Source organism: Drosophila kikkawai, chromosome 2R, assembly GCF_030179895.1.
Source record: "Drosophila kikkawai strain 14028-0561.14 chromosome 2R, DkikHiC1v2, whole genome shotgun sequence".
In the NCBI taxonomy this organism is placed as follows: Eukaryota; Metazoa; Arthropoda; class Insecta; order Diptera; family Drosophilidae; genus Drosophila; species Drosophila kikkawai.
In genome coordinates, this window is record NC_091729.1 from 25,862,427 (window position 1) to 25,885,695 (window position 23,269).

The 23,269-nt window shown below is 42.2% G+C and overlaps 1 protein-coding gene across 1 annotated transcript; it reads right to left on the reverse strand.

Moving 5' to 3' along the window:
* Positions 1–20,388: 20,388 nt before the first annotated feature.
* Positions 20,389–22,445, reverse strand: Klp59C (Kinesin-like protein at 59C). The gene has a single exon (XM_017163302.3). The coding sequence runs from the start codon at positions 22,276–22,278 to the stop codon at positions 20,431–20,433; it is 1,848 nt and encodes a 615-aa protein (XP_017018791.1). The 5' UTR covers positions 22,279–22,445; the 3' UTR covers positions 20,389–20,430.
* Positions 22,446–23,269: the final 824 nt, after the last annotated feature.

The window sequence follows — 23,269 nt, forward strand, 5'->3', positions numbered from 1 at the left end:
TGGCCCTGTTTCGAGGGGACAAAGATGCTGGAGATGATGCTGATGTGGCAGCGACAGCGAACTTCCATGCCCGCAGAATGTTTGCTCAACACTTATTTTTAGTGAAAGGCTCGAGGCGAAGGCGTGTGCCAAGGAAGGAACGAGGTCTAGGTACGATGAGCCTGTAAACGGTGAAAACTGCACTGAGATTCAAGGGGGGTAATCGAAGCTACAAGGTTCGAGCTTAATAAGTTAGAAAAGTCTACAGATAGGCAGATCTAGAACAGGCTTTTCTTGAGCATCCAATATATTTGTATGGAGTTGCGCATATAATTCTGTATATTGTCATTTTTTGACTTCCTAGTCCAGCCAACTTATGTACTTGCCTAGTTTTATCCTCAGTGCAGCTGCAGCTGAAACTGAAACTGAAACTTCGGCGTCCTCAAGTGCATATTAAACAGCGGAAGAGGGCGAGAGTGAGGGAGGAAGGCCCTCAGGTCGTCATCTGCGGTTGATGCCGTCGAATGTCTAGAGAATTTTGTTGTCAGCGAGGCCAGGTTACACTCCCTCTATATATATGGCTATATTCCATTGAAAATGCAAGTTCCGCTTTAAAATGCACACAATATCTGCCACTACACATACTCTGAATATTTCTCGTGTTCATTTAAATTTGTCATGGTCGAAATGCGTATGAATTTTTATAGTTTTGCATTTGTCATCCTGTCAAATGCCACGAATATAAAACAAAAACAACAAAAAGCAGCGGAATTTCACGATTGCTGAACGGCGGGTGTCAAAAATGTTGTGAATTTAGGCGACAAATCAAATTGCCAAACGAAAAAAAAAGGAAAGCAGCTCACTCGCTCATGCTTTTAACTTAAAAATGCAAACCGCCATGCAAAAACGGAAGCGGATATGCATGCGTTCAAAAAATGGTTTCTGATTGTATGAAAAATCCAAAGCCCGCTCCACACTGTTGCATACTTTGGGGCTGCCATCGGAAAATGCACTCTCCATTCGAAATGCGCGAACGGATACCCGAGTTGATTAAGCATTGTGATATATGGACCTATAGACAAATGATGTATAACATAAGCCGGGATTTATTTTTTAGCTCTGGTTTCTAGTTTTCTATTGCGAAGGTTGTTAGAAATAGCCTAAAAGCTTAAATGGAACTTGGAGTGTATTTCATGGAGATATTTCTGACGATATTTTATGGTATTATAAACCAAATTAATTCAAATTCATATTTATTGTTTCCAAATCACCCTGCCAATGACTTTATAATTTCCCTCAAAATGTCTGCTCCCATTTTTCGGGAGAAACTCCGCCGCTTAGAGCCATCACTCTTAAGTTGCCAAAGACATCTCGAAAGTTTTACTCTTTGCAACTCAAGTGCAGACGCCATTAATTAATATAAACGACGACAGTTTCTAATGTTTGCCTTGGGCCCCGGGCGGTGCTAATCACTTGGACCCACACACCCCACCGCATCCACGTCCATATACCCAGTTACATCCACATCCCCATTCGCGTTTGTTGGATGTCATTAAAAAAAGAAAAAAACAAAAATGAAGCAAAAGTGCCTCTTACATTACAACCCATAATTTTCGCATATTAGTCCTGGCTGACTGAGGGCCGTCGAGTGGGCTGGGAGGAATGGGAATCATATGCACTTAACATGCAATTGCGTGCCGAGGACGAAGGAAAGGCTAGGGCTGAAAATGAAAACATTATTCATAAGCAGACGATGTCGACATCGGCGGGCCCCAAAGAGAGATCCTCCATCGCTAGCAAAGGCACGCCACTCTTGCCGCTTTTGGGGGGCAGGAGGTACTCCGTCTGGTCGTTGCTTCTGCTATATATATACATGTACACACACACACACACACACTATCCGTGCACTAACGAGTCCAATGCCTGAGTAACTGTAAACTTTACGTGCCCACTAGTTAGGGTTTGGCTGCACAGAGAGAAATTTGTGGGAACTGAAAAGAGTAGTAATTAGTTTCACTTAATTTAATGTATTACTATTATTACTTAGAATGCCTGGAGCTTTATTAATTTATTTATACGTGTTATTTAATACTTTTCATGACAAGTAAAGTTGGTTGTTTTCGATAATTAAACTTGTGTTTTGTGGTGGGGAACCCCTGTGTAGTTGGCAGGACATTGAGCTTCGAGTGGCCTCGACATCTTAAACGTAATCAGAGGCGATATCAAAATCCCCGTGTGAGTTTCTAATGAACTGGCGTGTGCTGAGTGAGAGTTGCTTGCCTTTGGTCCAATTTATTGAGCCATAAAGGTGTCAAAACGCTCTCTTTTTGCCGCTCACCTGCTCGGCCCCTTTCCCCATATTTGTTCATTGTGAATAATTAGGAAGACGTTTGCGTGTGGCCATATCCCCCCTTGGGCCACCTCTCTCACCTTCTGGCATCACCATAAAAAAATCTCATTAGGCCAAATGTGTATCATAATGACTTTCCATTTACCTTTGCTGCCTTTGCCGTCGTCGCACTCCTTTTCCCGGCTTATTTCCTTCAGGTCTCTTTCATTCTTTCTTTTTTTTTTGTGCCCTGTTTGAATTGGGTTTTGGTAATTCATTAGGCCGAGTAAATGAATGGACACGGAGGGTCCTTGGGAAGGGGGTCTGGATAGATTTCGCTAGTTAATCATTGACGTGAAGATTAGAGTTTTACCCCCCGCTCGCTGTCAGTCGTTAAAGAATTTAATTTCGCCAGAGCTTTATTGGAGTTTTTTAGAGGTTTTTATTTAGGGGGGAGATCTGAAGTTGGCTAGTAAAAAATCAAGCTGAAGCCACGTTTGTCTTATTTTATTTCCCGGAAATATATAAATAAATATATTTAAATTTAAAAATTAAAACTAAACCATGTAACTTTTCAAAAAAGTTTACCCTACTCGCTGATTGTTTCACCGATTTATTTGCATTAGCTGGGTGTTACTTCAGCATCATTAGCATCCGCCAGCTCCTCCTCCTCCTGATCCCTCTGTGTTTTTTTTCCACCCAAGAGGCGTATTCGCTTTAATTACATGCTAATTATCCAAAGATGACTCGACGGAATCAAACAGAGCTCAATGAATTGCATTTTCTGGGCTGTAATTCGGTGTGGTGTGTGTGCTGGATTAATTTCCTTTAGGAAAATCCCTCCTCTAGCTCCTCCAGCTCCTCTAGCTCATTCCTCCTTTTTATAGAAAAATCTGTAGAGTGTGCAAAAACGAATTGAAGTCTATTTGCGGCCAAAGGAGCCCCGGATCAAGGAGCAAGAAGGAAATTGTCAGCGGTGAGCAAAATTCACAGCCAAAATGGGATCAAGTTGTGGTTGGTCTCCGGCTTGAGTTGTCCTTGAGTGCTTGTCGGACATGCCTTCTGTTCGATTTCGATGCTTTTGTGGTCAGTGCGGGTGGGTGGTGGTGGTGGAAATGGGAAATGGAAAATGAGCAGGATGCTCTTCTGCGGACCCTTTTCACATGCATCGTGTGAAATATGCGGAGCACTCAGGAGTAGAGTCGAGGAGAAGAGCCTTCTGCTTTCTGCCTGGGGGGAACTTTTGTTGTTTGTTGGTCAAATTGTCGTAAATTAGTTTTAACACCTGACTGAGTGGCTTTTCGAGTATCTACCCAGAGGTAGATATGTGTGTGTGTGGAAGTATGTGCGTTTTCCGATTCACTCTCAACAAGTTTCCTGGCCACTTTGTCTGTGGGCAAACGAGCCGGAGCCCTAACTCGAACCCTTTTCCATTATTTTACAGTCAAACTTCGCTTGAACATGCCCCAAACTGGAGAACAAATAGTTTCCAAGGAGTAATTTTAAAGAGACCCTAAATGAAATTAAATATTTTATACTTGTAGTATTAAAAGAAAATATTCAAGCATGTAGATTTATTATTTATTTAATTCTACTTATCGAATCTTTCCTGTCTTTAAGTCCTGACCTTGCCATCTGGTTTTGTGGTGTGTGAAATTAATGTAAGCTGCTTTGTTTAGCCATAAACTATGTGCGAACATAGATTTTCAATTAAATTGAATGCTGAAAATGTGAAAATGCCGGAAACGGCTCGTTCTTCCGCTTGCCCATTGACTTGAGTGGATGAGAGATTGAGGTTTGTCTCCGCTCAAGTGGTTGGGTTTTCCTACAAGGGTTCGATATTATCCAAAAGGCAGCTCTATCGCTGGGTTTTCCGTCATATCCTCCTGTGAATACCTACATGGAAATGCCAGCATCTCGATTATGGGCTTTATGCCTCTCATCATTAATTACAATGTACTCGTCGTTGGTTCTGACTTTCTCAATGACTGACTCTCGCTCGGTTTTTGTGGGGCTTTTTTCCACTGCTTTTTGATTTTGGCTCTTCAAGCGTTGAGGTAGCCGCCATTTTCCCGGTTATTTCCATTCACATTCACAACACACGACTCTCTGTGTGTGTGTTTGTGTGCATTTTTCATTTCCGCTTTGTCGCTGCGGCATTTCCGTTCATTTTTCACATATTTTTACGCTGGCGAGACGATGACTTCACATGTGTGTGTGTGTGAGAGTGTCCCTGGGAAAATGAAAACTTGCCTTTTTTTGTCGTGGCTTGCAATTCATTTTTCATGTCACCAGCTCCTTCGGCGTTCTTGTCGCCAGGATTTGCTTTAAAGCTTTGGGTAATCCTTTTAGAAATTACATTTTCGCCGCTGCCTGACTGCCTGCCATGCGTCGTCGAAGTTTATGCCTTTGCCCTCGTCCTCGCCCTCTTCTGGCCAACAACTACAATGTTGTCAATACTTTGAACAATGAGATGAGGCATTCATTTTAAGCGTTCCACCTGGGACCTTTCCACGGAAAATTTTCACACGTAGAAAAATGCCGGTTAGTTACGGAAAATAGATAATTTGTTTTCTTTCTCCCGGAATAAGCCCAAATTTGTTTTCTTTTTCAATTGAATTCAATGAGAGATTGCAGCTAAAAAGAAGCTCTAGTGCCTTTCTCATTATGTTCCCATTTTTTCTCCCTGTGTAGGGACAACCTTTTAGTGCTTGTGGATCCTCTGGCCTCTGAGCCTCAGATTTCGGGCGGCCCTAAGAAGTCATAAAGCACTCAGTGGCCAACTGAAAGTACCCACAAATATTTGCCGCTAACCAACTTGCTGCCCCTGCTGGGCAAATCTGTCTGTGGGTCCTGTGTCCTGCGACCTGCGCTCCTTCGTCCTGCGTCCTGCGTCCGATCTCTCCACATCTCACGTTCGTTTAGTTTTCGCTGGTTTTATGTGCTTTACTCTTTCGCCTTTTGATATATGGCCATTGCAGGCTTCGCTTTTCCACGTTTCCACCTTTCCAAATTGCCTTTTTGCACACAGGTAACCCACCCGATGTGTGTGTGTGTGTGTGTGAGTGTGTAAAACCGAAAGTGCTGCCATTTATTTTATTGCCACCTCAAGAGTAGCAGCAGCAGCAGCAGCAACTCCAGCTGTCCGGCGATGAGTAAAAACTTTGAAAGCTGCCATAAAATAAACTGGCGACCGAACAAAACTCGCACAACCCAAAAAGAAGCGAAAAAATAAATGTGAAAAAATGTGCAAAAGAAAAGAAAAGTGACCCAAATGTTGTATTTTTACAGTATTTGGATTTGTGCAGCGCATCGTGTGTTTTTATGATGGGATTTTAACGAAATTTGCTTGTCTGGCGAGGCGATTGAATGGCTGGCTCCTCCTCCGGTGTCCTCCGCCGCCATAAACCAACCGGGAGTCATCCCGTGAAAGTGGGTGCACTGGTCCATGGATAGACCTAGCTCAAGCTTTCTCTGATGGGTTTTTATGTCACCGGGAGGCTATCGTAATGGGCAGCTTATTAGGGGCAATCAGGTGCAGTTGTCAGGTCATTGTCTTGGCCTTAGTTTAGCTGTTGAAATGCGATTGGTAACTGGATTTTGGGGTTGACATAGTGCCTGCCACTCCTGGTTTTTATTGTCTCATTTCAAGTCCCTAAAATATTAGTGCTTAATCACAATGTTGAGGGTGAAAGATATTACTTACTCGAAACCCAAAAGGTAAAAACTGGCTATGGATAATTCATTGCCTTTTGAATATTACAGAAACAGCAGACTTCAATTATGATTTCCATTAATTATAGAGCAGTAATTATACCCAACCTTATTGTCGTTTTTTTCGCTTCCTTTCTCCCTTTAATTTTATGCATTTTAGCAACTTTTTCCTTTGGTTGCTGGTTGCAACTTTTTTGATGTGACATTTAAGCGGGGAAAAAGTTCAAGATGATTCGCCCTTTCAGGCTAATGAATTTGTTAAAAACTTTGCGGCAGCCGGAAAACAATGCAGGCACAAAAAGGCCAAAGTTCCGCACTGATTCACTTCACTTTATATATGATATAAATATTAGTTACGAGTATATTCACACAGCCGCACAACAGCACATACTCATAACCCAAAAAAGGGAAACAATTTTATGGTTTTTGTGGCCAAGTTGGTTTTTTGGTTGGCAGGGAAGCTTCTGCTCATGGGATTATTGCGGGATGTGGAGGCAAGAAGAGTGCTTAACAATTTAGAAGGCCCTAATTGACAGCATTAGGATTCAGGAAAATTGACAGGCCCCCGGGCCGAGGCGAGGCGAGGCTCATAAGTATGCTTTAAAATGTTCTCGGTTAGTTTTTCTCCTCCTCGCAGCAGCTGAAACATTTACAAATATTTTATGAGCACTTAACTTGGGACACTCACGCTCCCGCCTCACGGCTGGTCGATGGTGTGGGGGCTGAGACACGCAATAAAAAGTCAACAACGGTTTGACAGTGGGTGGGTTTCATCCCAAGGAGAGAGGTCGGTGCGCCACATCCAACTGGGAGATCCAAGGAGCTGCTGCTGCTGCTGCCTGGAGCTCGGGACAAAAGTTGTGCGTGATGCTGCTGCTGCCGGGGATGATGACGATGCAGCATGACATGTTTGCCAAGTCCTAAATTAAATCAATTTAATAAGCTGTCAATAATGCAGAGCGAGAGCAGCGTGGGACAAAAGTAAACTAAAGTACAGTAAAGAAAAGGAAAGGAAAGTAAAGTGTGTTAAATAAGCGGGCACAATGGAGTTCACTGGCTGGGAAATTTAATTGAATCCAAAATGTTTATGGGTAAGGGAATTTCTTCACCTGGGAAAGGTATCAGAGCTGTCAGGGAGCTGTATTTCTTAACTAAGTTACTTTAAAACAAGAAACGAAGCCAAGTTTTAGAAGTTTCTTCACAAAGTTAGTAAATCTTAAACAAATTTAATTTTTAAACCATTCAAATACAGACTTTGACCAAGTTTTATATTAATTTTCCCAAAAATTGTCTATTTTCATATTACTACGAATATTTCTATGAATTGTTCCACGAAAATCTTATTAAATTAATTAACGAACGGCTAAAATTCCCCGAATTCCCCAGGGATTTGCCAAGTTCCGTCCACGACATCCCATTAAATATTTCTAGCAGATGGTTTAATTGGAGGTAGGCGTTAATTACATTACCTGTGATGGCATTTACATCACTTGCAGTCATATATGTATGCATAAATGGAGTCTATTAATAGAACTGTCTAACGTGCCCATGACATGCCACATTTGTCAGTCCATAAAGACTGTGACTTAAAGCCGAGCTTTAAAGGCGGAAAGCAGAGCGTAGGAAAAGCATAGAAAGGAACAGGAAACAGGGAAAATCAGAAGGCAAATCTTTGCCAGGTTGTAGGCAACAGTTTATGGCCGAGGTGAGAGCGTGTATGTATATTTTCATGGCAACGTACGATATTATTTCTTATCTCGGAACAAACGTGATGTTCAACCAATGGTCGAGTTTCCCTCTCTCTCTCTCTATAGTATATCTCCATCTCTGTTCCTGGTCCCTCTTTTCTCTCGCTTTCCTCTTACTTCACTGCTGCTACTGCTGGCCTTGTTGCGATTTCCATAACTATAAATATCGATTACCTTTGCTGTCAGGCATCGCCCCGAGTGCTTAAAGTTGCCATCAGACTCGCCCACACACACTTGCCCAAAATACAGTAGAGCTTCTTTATAAAGTGGTGTTTTCTTTAATTGAAAACAAGAAGAACAGATTCCGATTTCACAAAAAGTTAATGGTTGTCCAAGAACTCCAATAAAAGAAAAATCAAATAAGGGTCAATGTACAACTGTTGCTTAATTGTCGATCAATAGCAATAGCTGCTCTCTGAGAGAGTAGAAACCCAAGCTTCTTTTTACTAAAGCCTATATTTTGTTGCTAATTTTTTCATTGTTTTTAAGTATATTTCACTGTATGCTAAGATAGGCAAAAACACACCCACACAAGGACACAAACACACACCTCAATGGGAAGCAACTTGAGGCTGTCATTGTTTTCTTCCTCTGTTTTGCCTCCTTCCTCTGGCACCACCCCTATCTCCCTCTTCCTGTTCCTCCCCAAGTGTAGTATCTTTGACGCTTTTATGCTCCAGCTATTGCTATTTCTCTTTTACTCCGCTTACACTTTTACCTGCCTTATTTTTCTCTTTGACAAATAAATTGACATGCCACATTGCGATAGCGACGAATAAAATTCCTGCACACACACGCATACCAACAGCCACAAAAGCACACACACTCACTCAAGGTTCCTTTTACTAAATGGTAAATATTCTCAAGTTGAGGAGAATTTCTACAATTTTTATTACAAGAGGAAATAAAAAATACATAAAATTATTAACAAAGCCAATTACATCTTAGTTTTTAAATAGAAAATAAAACAAAGAAAAAATATTGTACTGTTTCTTGGGTTTTCAGAGTTAACCTAAACCCCTTCTTACATATTATTTTCTTAAGACTTGGTAGGGTATATCCTGAAACGAATCAAACTTGTATCGACATCGACTCAGTTTAGAGGCGACATTTGAAGGTTGCTCTGGCGATGATGGTGCGTGAGTCCTCGTCCTGCCATTCCCCCAAAAAACTCACCTGCCCCTCATCCCCCCTAGTAGCTGCGTTCTTTCTTCCGCAACGAAAACAATGAAATGTCAGGCACGTACGAAAGAAATTCGTTTACTTCGACTGTTTTCCTTTTCTCTTGCCTGTTTCTGCCACTCTTTATCCCTTCCACTAGCTCACACCAGTTTTGGTATTTTTCGGCACACTTTTCTGAAGGATAATTCGGTTTTTACAAGGCATTTGTAGCTCCTAGAATGAATATAAAAAAATGAAAATATAAAAATATATGAAAAAAAATTGTATTTAAATTATAAAAGGTTTAGAATGAATAGTTTTCCTGTCTCTCTAAACTCAGTGTATGAAATGTTGCCTACTTACGAGCTGACGTGAAAATTACTACCCAAACATTTTATAAATAAAATTTAAGATATTTTTCATAGATATTTATAAAGATATATGTTATTATATCTTAAATTATCTTATAGGGTATACAACCATCAGCTTAGTTAGTTTCATTTTCCGTTCGCCGACTAGCTTGGCGAATTTGACGTGCAACGTTAACGTCGTCGGCAGGGAAGAAAATAAATATGCCACAATATGTTAACGACAAGTCTGCCTTGGCCTCCGGAGGTTGCCTGCCGCGCCTGCCCAGCCTGCCAGGCCCCTCCGACATTAGCAGGTGAACTACGTGCCAAGTTATACTTTTGGCGCGCTGACTGTAAATAAATATTATTTAAGCGACACTAAAAAATTGTATTCGATTATTCAGCAAATGCTAAGATAAATGAATGCCGCCCCGGGGGGTGGCTGCCTGGCTGGCGAGTGGCTTACCACGAATTATGTGCAATAAATGGAATGTGCCGGCATAAATCATTACAGCAGATAGCTCTCTCTCTCTTCGCCTGTTCCATTCGCATGTTGGGCCAAAAAAGTACGCAATCATTTTTCAATAAGCTGTATTAGCTTGTCAGCCAGCAGCTGGCGTTGCGTAGGTCGGAGCTGGTTGTAAACACACACCAGTAGGCCCATATCGATGCTAGTACAAATGGGGAAAACATTCAAATATTGTCTCCGTTACGAAAATGCCCGCGGACTTTCTGTGTCGGCCGGTTGTAATTCGATCGTTTGCCAGAGTCTATTTTGGGGGCTGTTCTCGATAACGATATATCCATACATTTTTCGTGTAGGTTGTAAATGAGCATAATAAGGTAATCAGCATATTTTGGCAAATTACTTTGTTAAGGAGCAATAAAACAAATAGCTAAAACAATTTGATTAATCTAGTAATGCGATAAATAAGTATTAGCATAAACATAACAAGCAAATAATAATACACCAACGAATTTCCATTTGTTTCACCAACAAGATTTCTATTTAAATAGGATTTTTAATGTTTTCTTTTATTTACCAATAAAACTTAAATCATCTATAAACAACAATTTCAATAATAAATATTTAAAAAATCTGAAACCAGGAATCATTGATTCACCAACGAATTTTCAACAACAAGTCATACCATAACACCAATAAGGTTTTCAAATGAGAATTTCCCAATTGTTTTGGCAAAATAAATTATCCATAAAATAGTTAAAAGAACACAAAAAAAAAGAGTTTTCTGAGGAAAAGCCATTTGTGGAACAGGTCCATCCATCCCATAGATCTCCATTAAGTGTTAGTGTACCGACAAATTGCAATCACAACCTCGTGGTACGATGCAGTTGGCAATTGCCTAAAAAGCCCCGGCTACCAGGACGACGGCTGCCAATAAGTTTGGCAATAAAGCCGGACTTGCTCTCTGCAACCGAGAACCGACCATAATTACAAGTTAATGGTGTCCGCATGTAAGCTGTTGCCCGCCCGTTTGCCAGTCCCGGTACTGGCTGCGCCTTGTTGGTAATAACTTTATTAATTACGTCCTCGGACTTGGCAGGACACTTGCAAGGGCTGGGCAACAGCTGGCCGGATGGCCGGCCGAAGCCGGTTTTTGTGTGTGCGTCGTCTTATTAATTTATTCAATTTCCCCTTTTTACGGCCACTCGGAGTGAATTAGCAGCTGAAAGTGCTTTCAGCACTCTCGCTGCTGCCACTTCATTTCCCTTTCAGGGCTTGAACTGAAGTTTAAAGCGAAGAACGTGGACCTTAAACGTTTTGCTTAGGGATTTATTAAATATTTTGTAAGGTATTACTCCTACTCCTGTACTTTTTGTGATGTAAAATTATTTTTTAAAAGAGATTTTTCTGTGCAAAAAATCACAGCTTAATTTACTTTACAATAACTCCATCCTAAACAATTATTTCCCCACTCAAATGGCACAAGTTTTAAAATTTGTTTTTGCTTTCATTGAAAATGGTTTGAGCCAAGCGATGGCTCCTATAATTTCCCTTATTAATTTATATTATCCGTCATTATATTATGTACATATATAGACTCAATTTGACCTTCTCTGCGGGATATTAAAATTTTGTATTAGTTATTAATGACACATGACCTGTTTTATACGATTATTGTTTTGTTTTAGCCCATCAATATTTAAGTATATATACTAGGGCATCGAAGCATTGATTTACACATTTTTTAATGTAATATAATAATATTTTTTACCAATTAATGGAAAGTAAATGGAGCGAATGAAACTGTTAATGAATGAAATATGAGCGGGCTTTTTTTATAAATCTCTCTCTCATACGCGTGTTGTTGAAAATTATGATAGCTTTTTCCACATCGTTTTCATCTTGATAGGAATCTGCAAATATGTTGGCATAAATCACTGACAACTGTACTTGAGAGGCGACGCCTCATCAAAGACCGCCGACTGGTGCCTAAGCTCTCTGTGGTTTAGAAACCCCTCTGGTGGTCCAAGCCCCCTCCAAGTCCACCCCAATGACTCAAACGCTCAGCGGCCTGCCTGCCTGTCCACATATGGCAACTATTTTCCCGCAAATTGGTATAAATGATGGTGGATTAAGCCAAATGCTCACCATAAATAAGAATTCCGGATGGAAGAAGAAAAGTTAGGGTAACATAGGAGTATCCTAACGAAGTTTGAAGTACTCTGTGGAGTTTTTGGGATAGGAACAAATCGAAACTAAATAGTTTTCGTTACCCTTTTAATATATATATTTTATAAATATAATAAGCTGGATTAATCTTAGACCTAGACTTGCATAGGTTGTACTTATCATTATAAACCCTATATACCCCGTCTCTCAGTGTAGAGTATCGCACAAAACTCCAAGGCAAAGAAATTCCCCCGAGGAAGGCCACAGCAAAGCAAAGCGCAGAAAAGTAGGCAATGATTTTTATTAATTGATAAGCATTTGCAACAAGTTGCACAGACACACGAGTAAACACACGCACACTCACTCACCCAAAGCCCCGTGAATTCGAGTGAAAAGTCCTTCTCCCTGAATTCGTTTCATATTTGAGGTAGGATTTATCATATCCGATCATCGCAATGCGATAAGGCCCCCGAGGTCTTTGAGGGAAACTAGAACACACTAGGCCACTGAAAGGGAAAGCCAAAGGAGGAGGGCGAGGGTTCGCAGAAGAGCTACATCAAAGCAAATGGAATTTAAGGTTAAAAATAGCTGGGGAAAACCTTTAAGAATAGAAATTCCAGCAAGTCTTGAAGCTGGAAACTTCTCAGTGCACAGTCAAAACGAAGATAATTAATAATATTTTTGCCAACTAATTAATAGGAAAATTTAAAAGAACTTTTCCGCGGGCCATTCACGGCTGACTAATTTGCCAAGCTAACAAAGAAAGCAAAGCGAGGAGAAGGGAGACAGCAAAAAATGCATTCTTCAAACTTTGGTCAATACGCAAAAAAAAACTAAGAGAGGGAAAGAAGCACAAGTATTTATTTTCCTCAAAAAACTTTTTTCGAACTCCTGGGCTTGGGCACAAAGTTTGCGCTTTTCTTGGGCCATAAAGCAGGGAATATGGTAAGCAGGCAGGGGCAGGCAGTCGGCAAAGAAAAATGTGCACTTGTCAGCAAAAGAAAAGCGCAAAAGTAGGGGGAAATCAAGGCAGGGCCAAAGAGACTTCAACTCGAACTCAAACCAAACAAACTGCAGTCAAAATCATTAAAAAAATGAAAGCGTAATTGATAAAGGGAATGTGCGGGCTAAGGTTGGGGCCGGGATGCCCGAGATGCCTCAAGTTTATTGCGATGACATCGTTAAAAGTCTACCAAAGTACACTTCTCATGGAGTACGCCTCCCGCCTCCCGCCTCCCGCCACCCTGCATTTCTTCTGCAATTCTCCGGCCCTTTCTTTCACTCTTTCTCAAGTGACTCTATTCAAGTGCCGAATTAGTGGCCACAAATTGGCCTGACTCTGGCCGAAAAGAACTTAGGAAGAGACTTAAAAGCGAACCGAAAGATTCATTGCAGCAGATGCAAGATTAAGGAATGTGTGGTTAACTGTTTGGCAATTTTTCTGGCCAAAATTCAACACCCCAACCCTCGGCCATATCCGCCCGGAAAAACTTGCTGTAAAATGCAAATGAGGGAAATATATATTTTTTGCCATTTGAGTTATTTTGAGCAAACTAAAAGGGCATTTCTCCGGGAAACAAAAGGCAGTCGAGTTGCCCAGTCAAGTGCTACTGACCCCTTTCAACCTTTTCCACGGTACTTAAGCCGAACTAACAAAAAAGTTCCCTTCTATTTGACTTTGCCATCGGATAAAGAGTGGGAAAACTATAAAAGATGAAGGGCGGCGGCGGAGGAAGATCCGATCCCTAGCCGCCTGCATAAGGCATTTGCATAAGTTGCTGTTAACCCTCTGAGTTAACCCTCTTTCCTCGCCGTTTTTCCTCAAATAAAATTTTTGTTTTCCGCGAAAAACGCGGCGGCCGCAAATGAAATCGTCAGCAGAGCAGAGAATGAAATGGAATAAACTGGCAAACTTTTTCACTGGCAAAATATTTGTATATATCCCCGCCAATAAACTAAAGTTGAAAGATGTTTTAGCGTTTGAAATTTCCCCAAAGACAGTCGAAAAAGTTGCCCCACAAAATAAATCAATACAATTTTGGCCTCGGTTACTGTTTTTGGCGTTTCCTTCTCGCCCTCGAGTTGTAAAGCAATCAAGTTCAATTGAATGAAATCTAACTTTTTGACGTCTAAACCTATAAAAAGTACATAAACATATATTTATGGAGGTGGTATTGAAGAGGCAAGTGGGAATTTGATATATTTTATAAGCTAAAGTTATGGTTTTCAAGGGGGAAGTAGTTTTTATTTCAAGAAATAGAAAGGAATCTACGAAAACCTTGAAGAAATGTCTTAAAAATTTATATGTAATCTTCAAATAAAACAAAAGCAATCATATAATCCTTTAGTATCTCCCCCTTTATCCCAGAATCTACTCTGATACAAAAGTTTCTGGCTTAATTAAACATATAATAACAGCTTATATCGTATCTGGAGGGAGTCCCTGTCAGCGGAAGTGTCCAACAAAGGCTCAGTGGTGAGAGGAAAGTTTCCTACTTTCCCGTTGATAAGACCGTTGATAATTCCCTGCTACCCCTGCTGGACAACTTCTGTCCACGCCCTGTCAATGCCAAGTTCAAGTTTTCCCCGCCAGAAGGGGTAAACAATATATAAAACAATAGGAATCGGGGAAGTGTGTTGAAGGAGGGTAAAACTTTTTGCTTATTTTTATGTGTTCACATTATTTTCGGCTGCTGTGTTGGCACTTTATTACATTTTGACAAACGGAAAGACGGAAAGACGTTCCACGCCCGCTTTGTACTCTCTTCTTTTTGGTCCAACTGACATATGAATATGCTGTCGGGGGAGAGTTGATTGCTGTTTGGCCAAATTATGTTGTTAGAGGGGGGAGAACAAGTGCCAAGATCGTAAAGTTAAGGCAGGAACTTTCCCCTAGGAGCGGGAGAGCTGTGGAGGAAGTAAATTGTGGCACCGATGCGAGTCAATAAAGTTTCGCCATCTCATCCTGCCACCTTCCTTCCTTCCTTCCTTAAGCGTGCCGCTTCCGGCCGGAGTTTAATTTTCTGGTTTATTTTGGTTTTCCCAGCCGGGGCCTGGAAATCAATATGCGGCATTTATTATTCAACAGCAAACAAGAAACTCAAAATCAAGTCGCTCAAGGCCGCTCCTCCGCTGCCTCCTCCCCCACGGGCGGGCCAAGGTTGCCGCAAATTAAAATTATAAAAAGAAATCATGTATACGCATTTCGTATAAATAAAATTCATACTTGAGCGCGGTACTTGGACCTGTGTGCTTGTGTATATATTTCGTGAGTGAAGGAGGCGTAGAGGCGGGCTCAAAGTCACGCGATTGTGGCCCAAAGTCAAGTGCCTTGCACAAGTTGCTTTCACTTTGGCCTGACTTTTTGAGTGCGTTTTCCATTTAATTACTGTTTTCTCTTTTGGCTTTTCTCTTCTTTTCTTTCTTTTTTTTTTGGTTTTTTACTAGTAATTATATTTGCAACTCGGCCCAATCAGTTGAATGTCACATAATGGGGAGTGGCAGTTGGCCTATTGATTGGTTTTCAATTAATGTTCTTTATTTTTGGCTTTCCTTTGGTTTATTTTGTATTTATACAATCGCAAACGGAAGCCTTGGGTGACTTTAAATACTATTTAAAACAGAAGCTGTTTTAAAGAGATTTAAGTTAAGAAGAAGTTTATGAATGGGAGATAATCAAGAATATAATTATAGTTAAAGTTTTCCATGTAAGATTTTCCTTCTTTTTGAAGTTTTACCAACTCAAAGCAAATTTTACTTACCAAAACCAGAACCTTTAGAGGTAATTGACTTTGAAATCAGCTTCCTTTACGCTTGAAGCCCCCTGCAAGATGCATACTCCACTTAGCCTTGGACATTTTGGGGCAATCGAAGGTGGCATGTGGCTGTCTGGAACTGCTGGAGTACCGAGCAGACAGTCATTATGAGGTTGGGGAACCTTAATAACCAAACACATCCTTCCTGCTTGGCTGGCTCGCTCGCTCCTCGGGCCGTTGGCTTCTTCTTTTTGTCATTTTCATTTTTCCTGAATATGTATAGCATGTATGTATGTATATATATTTTTCCTCGCGTTAGACCATGGTCTGGGTTCGGGGGAAAATTCGAGTCATGTGTGGCCGACATGCATAATTCAAAACGTGGCTGGGAAAATGTTTGTCCTGCTCCGAGTGTGTTTGTGTGTAGCCACTTTTTTATGTTGGTAATTCTTCGACTATGTGGACTTTTTTTCTCCTTTTTGTGGGCCAACGCAATTTTTGTATGCAGCAAAAAAAAAAGAAGCCTTCGCCTTCTGTTTGACATATTTTTCACACATACAGCGCAGCAGCGTCTGCTTGTTAAATTGTTGACGGCAATTTTGGGGTTAGCGTGACAAACACACAGGAACACACACCAGCATGAAAGGCATTCACCCACACAAGGACATGCCAGTGCAACCAACTTGATGTTTGTTAAGTTCCTTTGGCGACTTCTGGTAGAAAAAAGAACTCTAGTTTAACAGTCTTCCATGGATTTTTTAACACTTCTTGGTGGCTTGTGGAAGGAGACTATCATGGAGAGGAGAATTGCATCTTTATGGGAGAAAATAAACCAGAAAGCGTAACGTAGCATACGGAAGTTAGATGTCCTTTAGGAGCTCATTCTGTTCCCAAAAACTAAGCGAAAAGCCACTTAAAAGAAAGGTCATTTTCCTATAATCTCTTATTCGCTTTTGCTTGTACATTGCAAGCAATTCATGGTAGAGGGAGAGAGAGAGAGCGAGAGCAGTAGTCTCGATTCCGTTTGCATGCAACCGTTCTTTTAGGGGTACCATTTCCTCTTTCGATTATTATTATTCCCCTATAAATAGCTTTAGGATAAAGCTTATCCTATGCGTTCCTCCTTATCCATTAAGTGCTAAATATTGTTGGCTATGGAAATTGAAATTAAACCATACCCCAGCACAATTCCGTGTTGATCTTACACCATTTTTAATGGACTTCCACCGACATCTGACAGTAGTGTTGGCAAATATGCAAAGTTGCTTTTTATCTTTGCCCATTTCTCTCCGACATTTTCCCCCCCATATACCAGGCACGCGAAAGGACGGACAGGGCGAGGCGGGATTGAGAATCGCTTGCATGTTTAGCACTTGACGGCTTAATGGCGAACAATTTGGGTTAAGACAAGAGGGAACGCCCCTCTCGACTGGACTCCAACTGGCAGCGGGGACTGGCCTGGATTAAGGGATATAACTGGATATACATAGCTCTGGCAAAGCTCTGGCTGGGGGCTTAAACCGGGACATTTCAATTATGGTAAGAGGCCTTAAAGAAAGCCCCTGCCAAGTTATGGAAATTCAAGTCAACCAAAGAGCAAACGAGAGAAACACTTTAAATTGAAGAAAAATAATAAAAATATCCCTGATAGCCTCTCCAAAAACTGAAAATAATCCTTTAAATTCATTTAATCGCTTTCCCCTAATAGAATGCACTCGAAAGATGAAAATCTCATTTGCCGGACAATTGTTTTAACTGCAACTGTAATTCGAGAAATAAATAATGCGCCTCGAGCAGGGCAAAGCGTCGACATAAGGGACTGGACAGCACAGGACAGGAATTGGACAAAACACGAACACCACCACCGCCCGCACGACGACCAATAGCCCTTGGCCAAAACAGGACAAACAACATGGCAAACGGTATATGGGCGGGGGGGATATGGGTGCCAGGATGGGAGACTGGCCAAAGGATTGAGCTTGAAGCTTAACAAACATGCAGCTGCCAAGAATTTATTGGCTGGACAATGACAACGACAAGGACCGAGCAGGACAATTATCATTGTAAACATTTTGCCATGACTCTGGCAAAATGAGGAATGGACACAAGCGATGTTTAAGCTTGCCATTCAAGCGGGTTTTTTACTCAGGTTCGAACTGTGGGTTTGTGAGTGTGCTTGGGCCAAAGTTTTTGTATTTGCAGTCTGCACATTTTAGAGTTTAGAAATGTATTTTAAACAGAGCTTGAAAGAGGGGGTCCTGCTTAGAATTGGTTCCATTCTCCATTTATTATTGATTATTTTTTGAGAAAGATATAGATCTAAAGTTCTTAAACCTTTCTTATCAATCAAACTTCAATAAGTTAACTCGCTGAATGTTTTCTTTAAAATTTAAATATATTTTCTAAATATAATATTTGGTTCAATAAGAACTCAACCTTTTCCCAAAATCATCCCCCAGCTGTAGCTGAAGCCTCACTTGATCCCATTCCATTAGCGTCGCTCACTCTGCTCTGCGATTGCCGCGAGCAAAGTTTTCCTGGCCAGCGCAGTTTCAGTTACATTTTCCCAGAGAAAATTCCAAGGAATGGCGATGGTTCTTCGGCGAGTTCTTCAGTTGCAGCCCTCGAGTTGCAAAAGTGCATTAGACACAAAGTAATCGATACTCGCTGGAGGAGCTGCCGAAATGCTTTAAGCTCTCCTCCATCCAACGCGGAGGAGGAGATGTGTTTAAGCTATCTCGCCTGGCTGGGGCTTGGCTTTGCCAGAGAAAATTTGTTTTTAAGTTTACATTCATAGGACTTATCAGTTTCCCCGAAATTGAAATGTTTGCACATCGCTGAATCTGCGCGGGTTTCCTTCCGGTTTTGTTTGCTCAAAGCTTATGGGGTTGGTGAGTGTGTGCGATGCGATGAGTGTGTGTGCCGTGTGTGTTGTGTGCTTATCGAATTTACTTACTTATTTAGGTAGAGGAGCCATGTTAATGGCATATTAGAAAGCCATATAGATGATGGGCGGCCTGGATGGATGGATGCTGTAGCCGTTTTAATGTCAGGTTAGGTAAACACTTTGCGAAATGAATTAACTTTAAGCCGCAAAATTTGTGCGTGTGTGTGGGCGTTGTGTGTGTGGTGTGTATGCGAGTGTGCATACATAAATGCTCGTAATTGTTTATTTACATAACTTGGCATAAGATTAAAGACGCTTTTGATTAACGATGCGAGAGATAGGAGGGACTTGAAATTAAATTGCAAACATTTAATGCCTGACAGGCAGGCCTAAGAAGCTATTTCTGTCGTTGGTCTTGTTTTGGTGGAGTAACAAATAGTTTAAATTAAACATTACTCTGTTAATATTAATCTTTTTCGGGCTGTGGAAATATTTGCAATTGGGAAAATATTATGCAACGTACTTGAGTTTATGTATTTTTGTTGAAATTAAATTAGAATAGTTTCATGGATTAATTGCTTAAGAAAGCAAATAAAACTGTTCAAGTTGAATAAAGCTAAAAGCTAGCGGAAGAATATAATTTTCTTTATTAGTTTGCCAACGGGAATGTTGAAGACTTTTCTTGCAAAGTTTTCCCGGCAAACAGAGCGTATGAGCAACGTGAGCCCCAAGCAGGATCCTCTTTAAAAAAAAATAATAGTAAATAATAATAATTAGCATTTTGCATTATGCAGATGCCACAACTTAACAGCTTTCCCTGGCACATTTTCCGATTTCAATTAGTGCCAAATGCTAAGGAATAACAAAATTTGCTGCTTCATCCATATTCATTCTGCCTTGGAGCATTTATGTGCGGATTTGCGCGAAAAATGCCAAAAAGTTAAGCGCGAAGGCGAAGCCGAAGGCTGGGGCAAAGCCGCCCTAAGCCATAATTTAATATATTGACACAAAGCTTTGTCGTAAGACGTGTCTTGGCACCATCATAATCCCCAATATTGTATATTGACAGCTGTCAAAGGAGCCACTTCCCTCCACATTTCCCCTCTCCTCCTCAGAAGAAAAAAAAACCTTCAAGAAAAAAGTAAGTTTTCGGCTTAATGCGCAACTATGCGGAAAATATTTGCGCTTAGTTTGAGTTTCGGCATAGGAAATGTAGTCACACACATGAACCCACCACAGCCAGCTACGTGTGCCGCAGGCTGAAGGACACGGCAGGATGCCGCTTGGAGTGGTGACAGCTTTAAGACGCCCCGGAATAACTGCCGCCGCCGACGTCAGTCGTCGTCTTCAATGGGCAGAGATTACTCTCGGCGCCAAATTCAAATTAAGTCCTCGCACAATAGAGCCGTGCTCCGCGTTGCCTAGGCTCCCTTCGAAATTTATTATGTGGGAACCTTCTTTTAACGAAACGAAACTGAACGCTCTGCCACCGCAATTTCATTTACTTTAGTTACCTTCTCGAGGGTGTTGATGAAAGGTCCTTAGTTTAACCTGTAGTTAACACTCTTTAGTGTGTACTCTGTGGTTGCATCTTAAATGGCAGACGATTTGAAATTTAAGCACACTAAACAAGTGTATTGTGAGAGCGTGGGCTTAATAATTGGGGAAAATTTAAGTTTTTAGGGGTGTAAATTAGGGTAGATAGATATTTGTTGCCAAAGCCCGATATAACAATCAATATTTTGGCATATTTCATACTAGTTTTCATCTCTAATCTCTAATTTATACCCATGAACCCCCTTCATTTTCAGATTATATACTATAAATGTGGACATTTAATTTTCAATATTATAGTTTTCTGGCCTTGGAAAATCAGGGTAAGTTGCGTCCTCGAAACGCGGATAGATTTCTGGCTAAGTGCGAGCGGCTTCCGGCTCTGGGATGCCTTGACCTCCTCTGGCTTCTGTTGACTGTAGGGTATGGTCCTCTTCCCTGCCCTCCAGATAGCGAATTGGATGAGGCAACGGTAACGGGATAAGCTTGCTCGTCCTCCCGCTGACTGCGCACATCTGGCAGGGAATTTCTGTTGGAGGCAGGAGGGGCATCAGCAGGATTAGCTAGAGGCGTGTTCATCAGTCGCCTCGGAATCAACGAGTCCACAGTCAGTTCCTTCACCCGATCCGCATAGCGTAGGGTGTTTAGGGTGTGCTCTACCGAATGCAGGCCCGGCGATATCATGGCTATCATGCAAGTCTTGACTTTTTTGCCGCCTATAAACGAGTCGCGCAGGACCTGGGTGAGCTTGGAGCCTCTGAAGGGCAGGTGGGCCGACTGGCGACCCAAGGCCCGGATGCACTCCTTGAGGACCAGCAGCGACTTGTTGATGTCCGATCCCTCGAGGCGCGTCAGCCGATCGACGGAATTATTGTCCGCTCCCCGTTCGTTCCCGGCCAGATCGATCAGGGAGAACTTGCCATGCGGGCGCTCAGTGATTGAAGAGGATTTCCGCAGGACAATCTGGAAGACGGCATGGGAGCGCGAAGACTTGGAATTGGCCGAGGTCTGACCCGAAGTGCGGACACTGTTGCCGAGGTCGAGCAGGTTCAGAACATCCTCGACGTTCTTTACGGCATTCTCGGTCAGACCCACCACTTGGACCTGCTGATGGCCGTCCTCCAGTACCTTCAGCTGGGGTTTTCCCGTCACCAGGAGATCGTACACCCGCGAGCCGTAGATCTCGAAGAAGCTGCAGAACACGCGAAGATTCAGGCTGACATAGGCAGGCGACTCCACCAGGCTGAATACATCCCTGGTGGCCATGGCGTAGATGCCATCCAGAGAGTTCTGCTGATTTCTCCCGGTGAACTTTCCGCCCATCGTGTGGGTCTTTCCGCTTCCCGTCTGTCCGTAGGCGAAACAGGTGGCCATTCCGCCATCGAAAATGTGACGGATCAGGGGACGGGCGGTGAACTCGTAGACGAAGGCATTGGAGCAATTCTCGTTGAAGGCGTAGTCGAAGCGGAAACTATGGTTCTCTAGGAATTTCACCAGATTGACGTGCTTTCGCGGCTCGTGCACCACCAAGTGGTCCCGCGAATGTATGCTGACCACGTCCAGCTCCTTCTTGTCCGCCAACTCCTTCTGGTTGAGGGGTCTCTTTCTCACACAAACGATAATTTGGTGCTCCTTCGGGGGCTCCTTAGCCGCCGTCTTGGTCTTTTTTTGGGCATTGCTCATCTCCTGACGATGCAGGCGTATCATCCTGGCTATCTCCCAGTTCGGGTTACCCGGATCCTCGTTCATCTGCTGCTCCCTCAGCAGTCGCTCCCGGTTGTAGAGTTCGCGTCTTCGCTCTCGCTGTTGCTGCAACTTGTTAATCTGCAGGACCACCTCGTCCTGTCGATTCGGCGTCATCAACTGCTCCGCTCCCTGGCGCGGCATAACACCTGCCTGGTTCCTGGCACCTACCAGGGCACGGGGTGGTATAGACGCAGTTTGATTGGCCTGCAGCCTTTCGTAACGTGGCGTATCGTAAATCTGCGGATTCATCAGGATCACCAGCTCCAGGGGCAGCTCTTTGCCGCGCACCGTATGCCCCTCGGGCCACTCCACCGTCACAATGTTATTGGTGCCGCCGTCCAGCTTGATAATGCTCCCCAAGTGGACGCGGCCATCGGAGCGCCGGATGAACACCTTCTGGTTGATCGACAGCTGATCCATTCTTATGCTTGCTTCTGGATTTTACTATAAATTTGATGGAATTTACTGCAAATTTTTCGTAAATGTATGTGTTTAATCTAAATTATGTTAGGGCCTATTCCATAGATTTTTAGTTTTACTGCAAAGCCAAAACAGGAGATGCAGCGACAGGCTAAGCAAAGTATGGAATGATCAGGGAATGTTGGAAATATGACAACCCAGTCGAACTTTGTTTTATGTGTGGAATTCTATTTGTACAATGCATTCCCAATTCAGCAAGTGGTAAGCGAGAAATTCAGAGCGCTTCTGTAGCTTTTCACCTAGCAATTTGGCATGAAATTTGTATCTTTTTCAGGACCAAAAGGAAGAACAAAAGAAATTCTGGAAAGGGTTTGAATCTCCAAGCTACTGTTTTCAAGTTCAGTAGTACAAAAACCAAAACTACACTTCTCCGGGGGTTAAAACTGCCCCTTTGACCAGAAATTAAACTATTTCAATTTTTGTTAAACAAAACACTCGTCTATATCCGCCTTTTCCGGCACCCATTCCCAGTGATATCTATTCTAGCGAGGATTGTTTTAGCTATTTGTTCAATTTGAGGGCAAACAACAGGCAGCAACAATAACCGAATCAACAAACAACACCACTAAGGCTCGCTCTCTCTCCCTCGGCGTGTTTCCCATTTGCCAAGTGGGTGGTCATGAAATGAAGCATTCTTTTAGGCGCACAACCAGGGAAGAGAGTGGAACAAGTTGCAGATATACGTTTGCATAAGCCGAGACGTGTGTAACGTACCAAATTGTTATTTATTTTTTGAAGTGCCTGTATCTCTCGCTCTCCAAAGGTGTGTGTGGATCCTGTATATCCTGCCTGTAACCAGTATCGTGTATTTTTGCATGGAGCTGCATAGATACATTGCCCGATTGGGTACGTGCAACTTGTTTCGGTCTTCGTTGGCGTCTTGTTTGCCATTTGTTGTCACATTTTGCCAAATTTACCGTGTAATTATCGG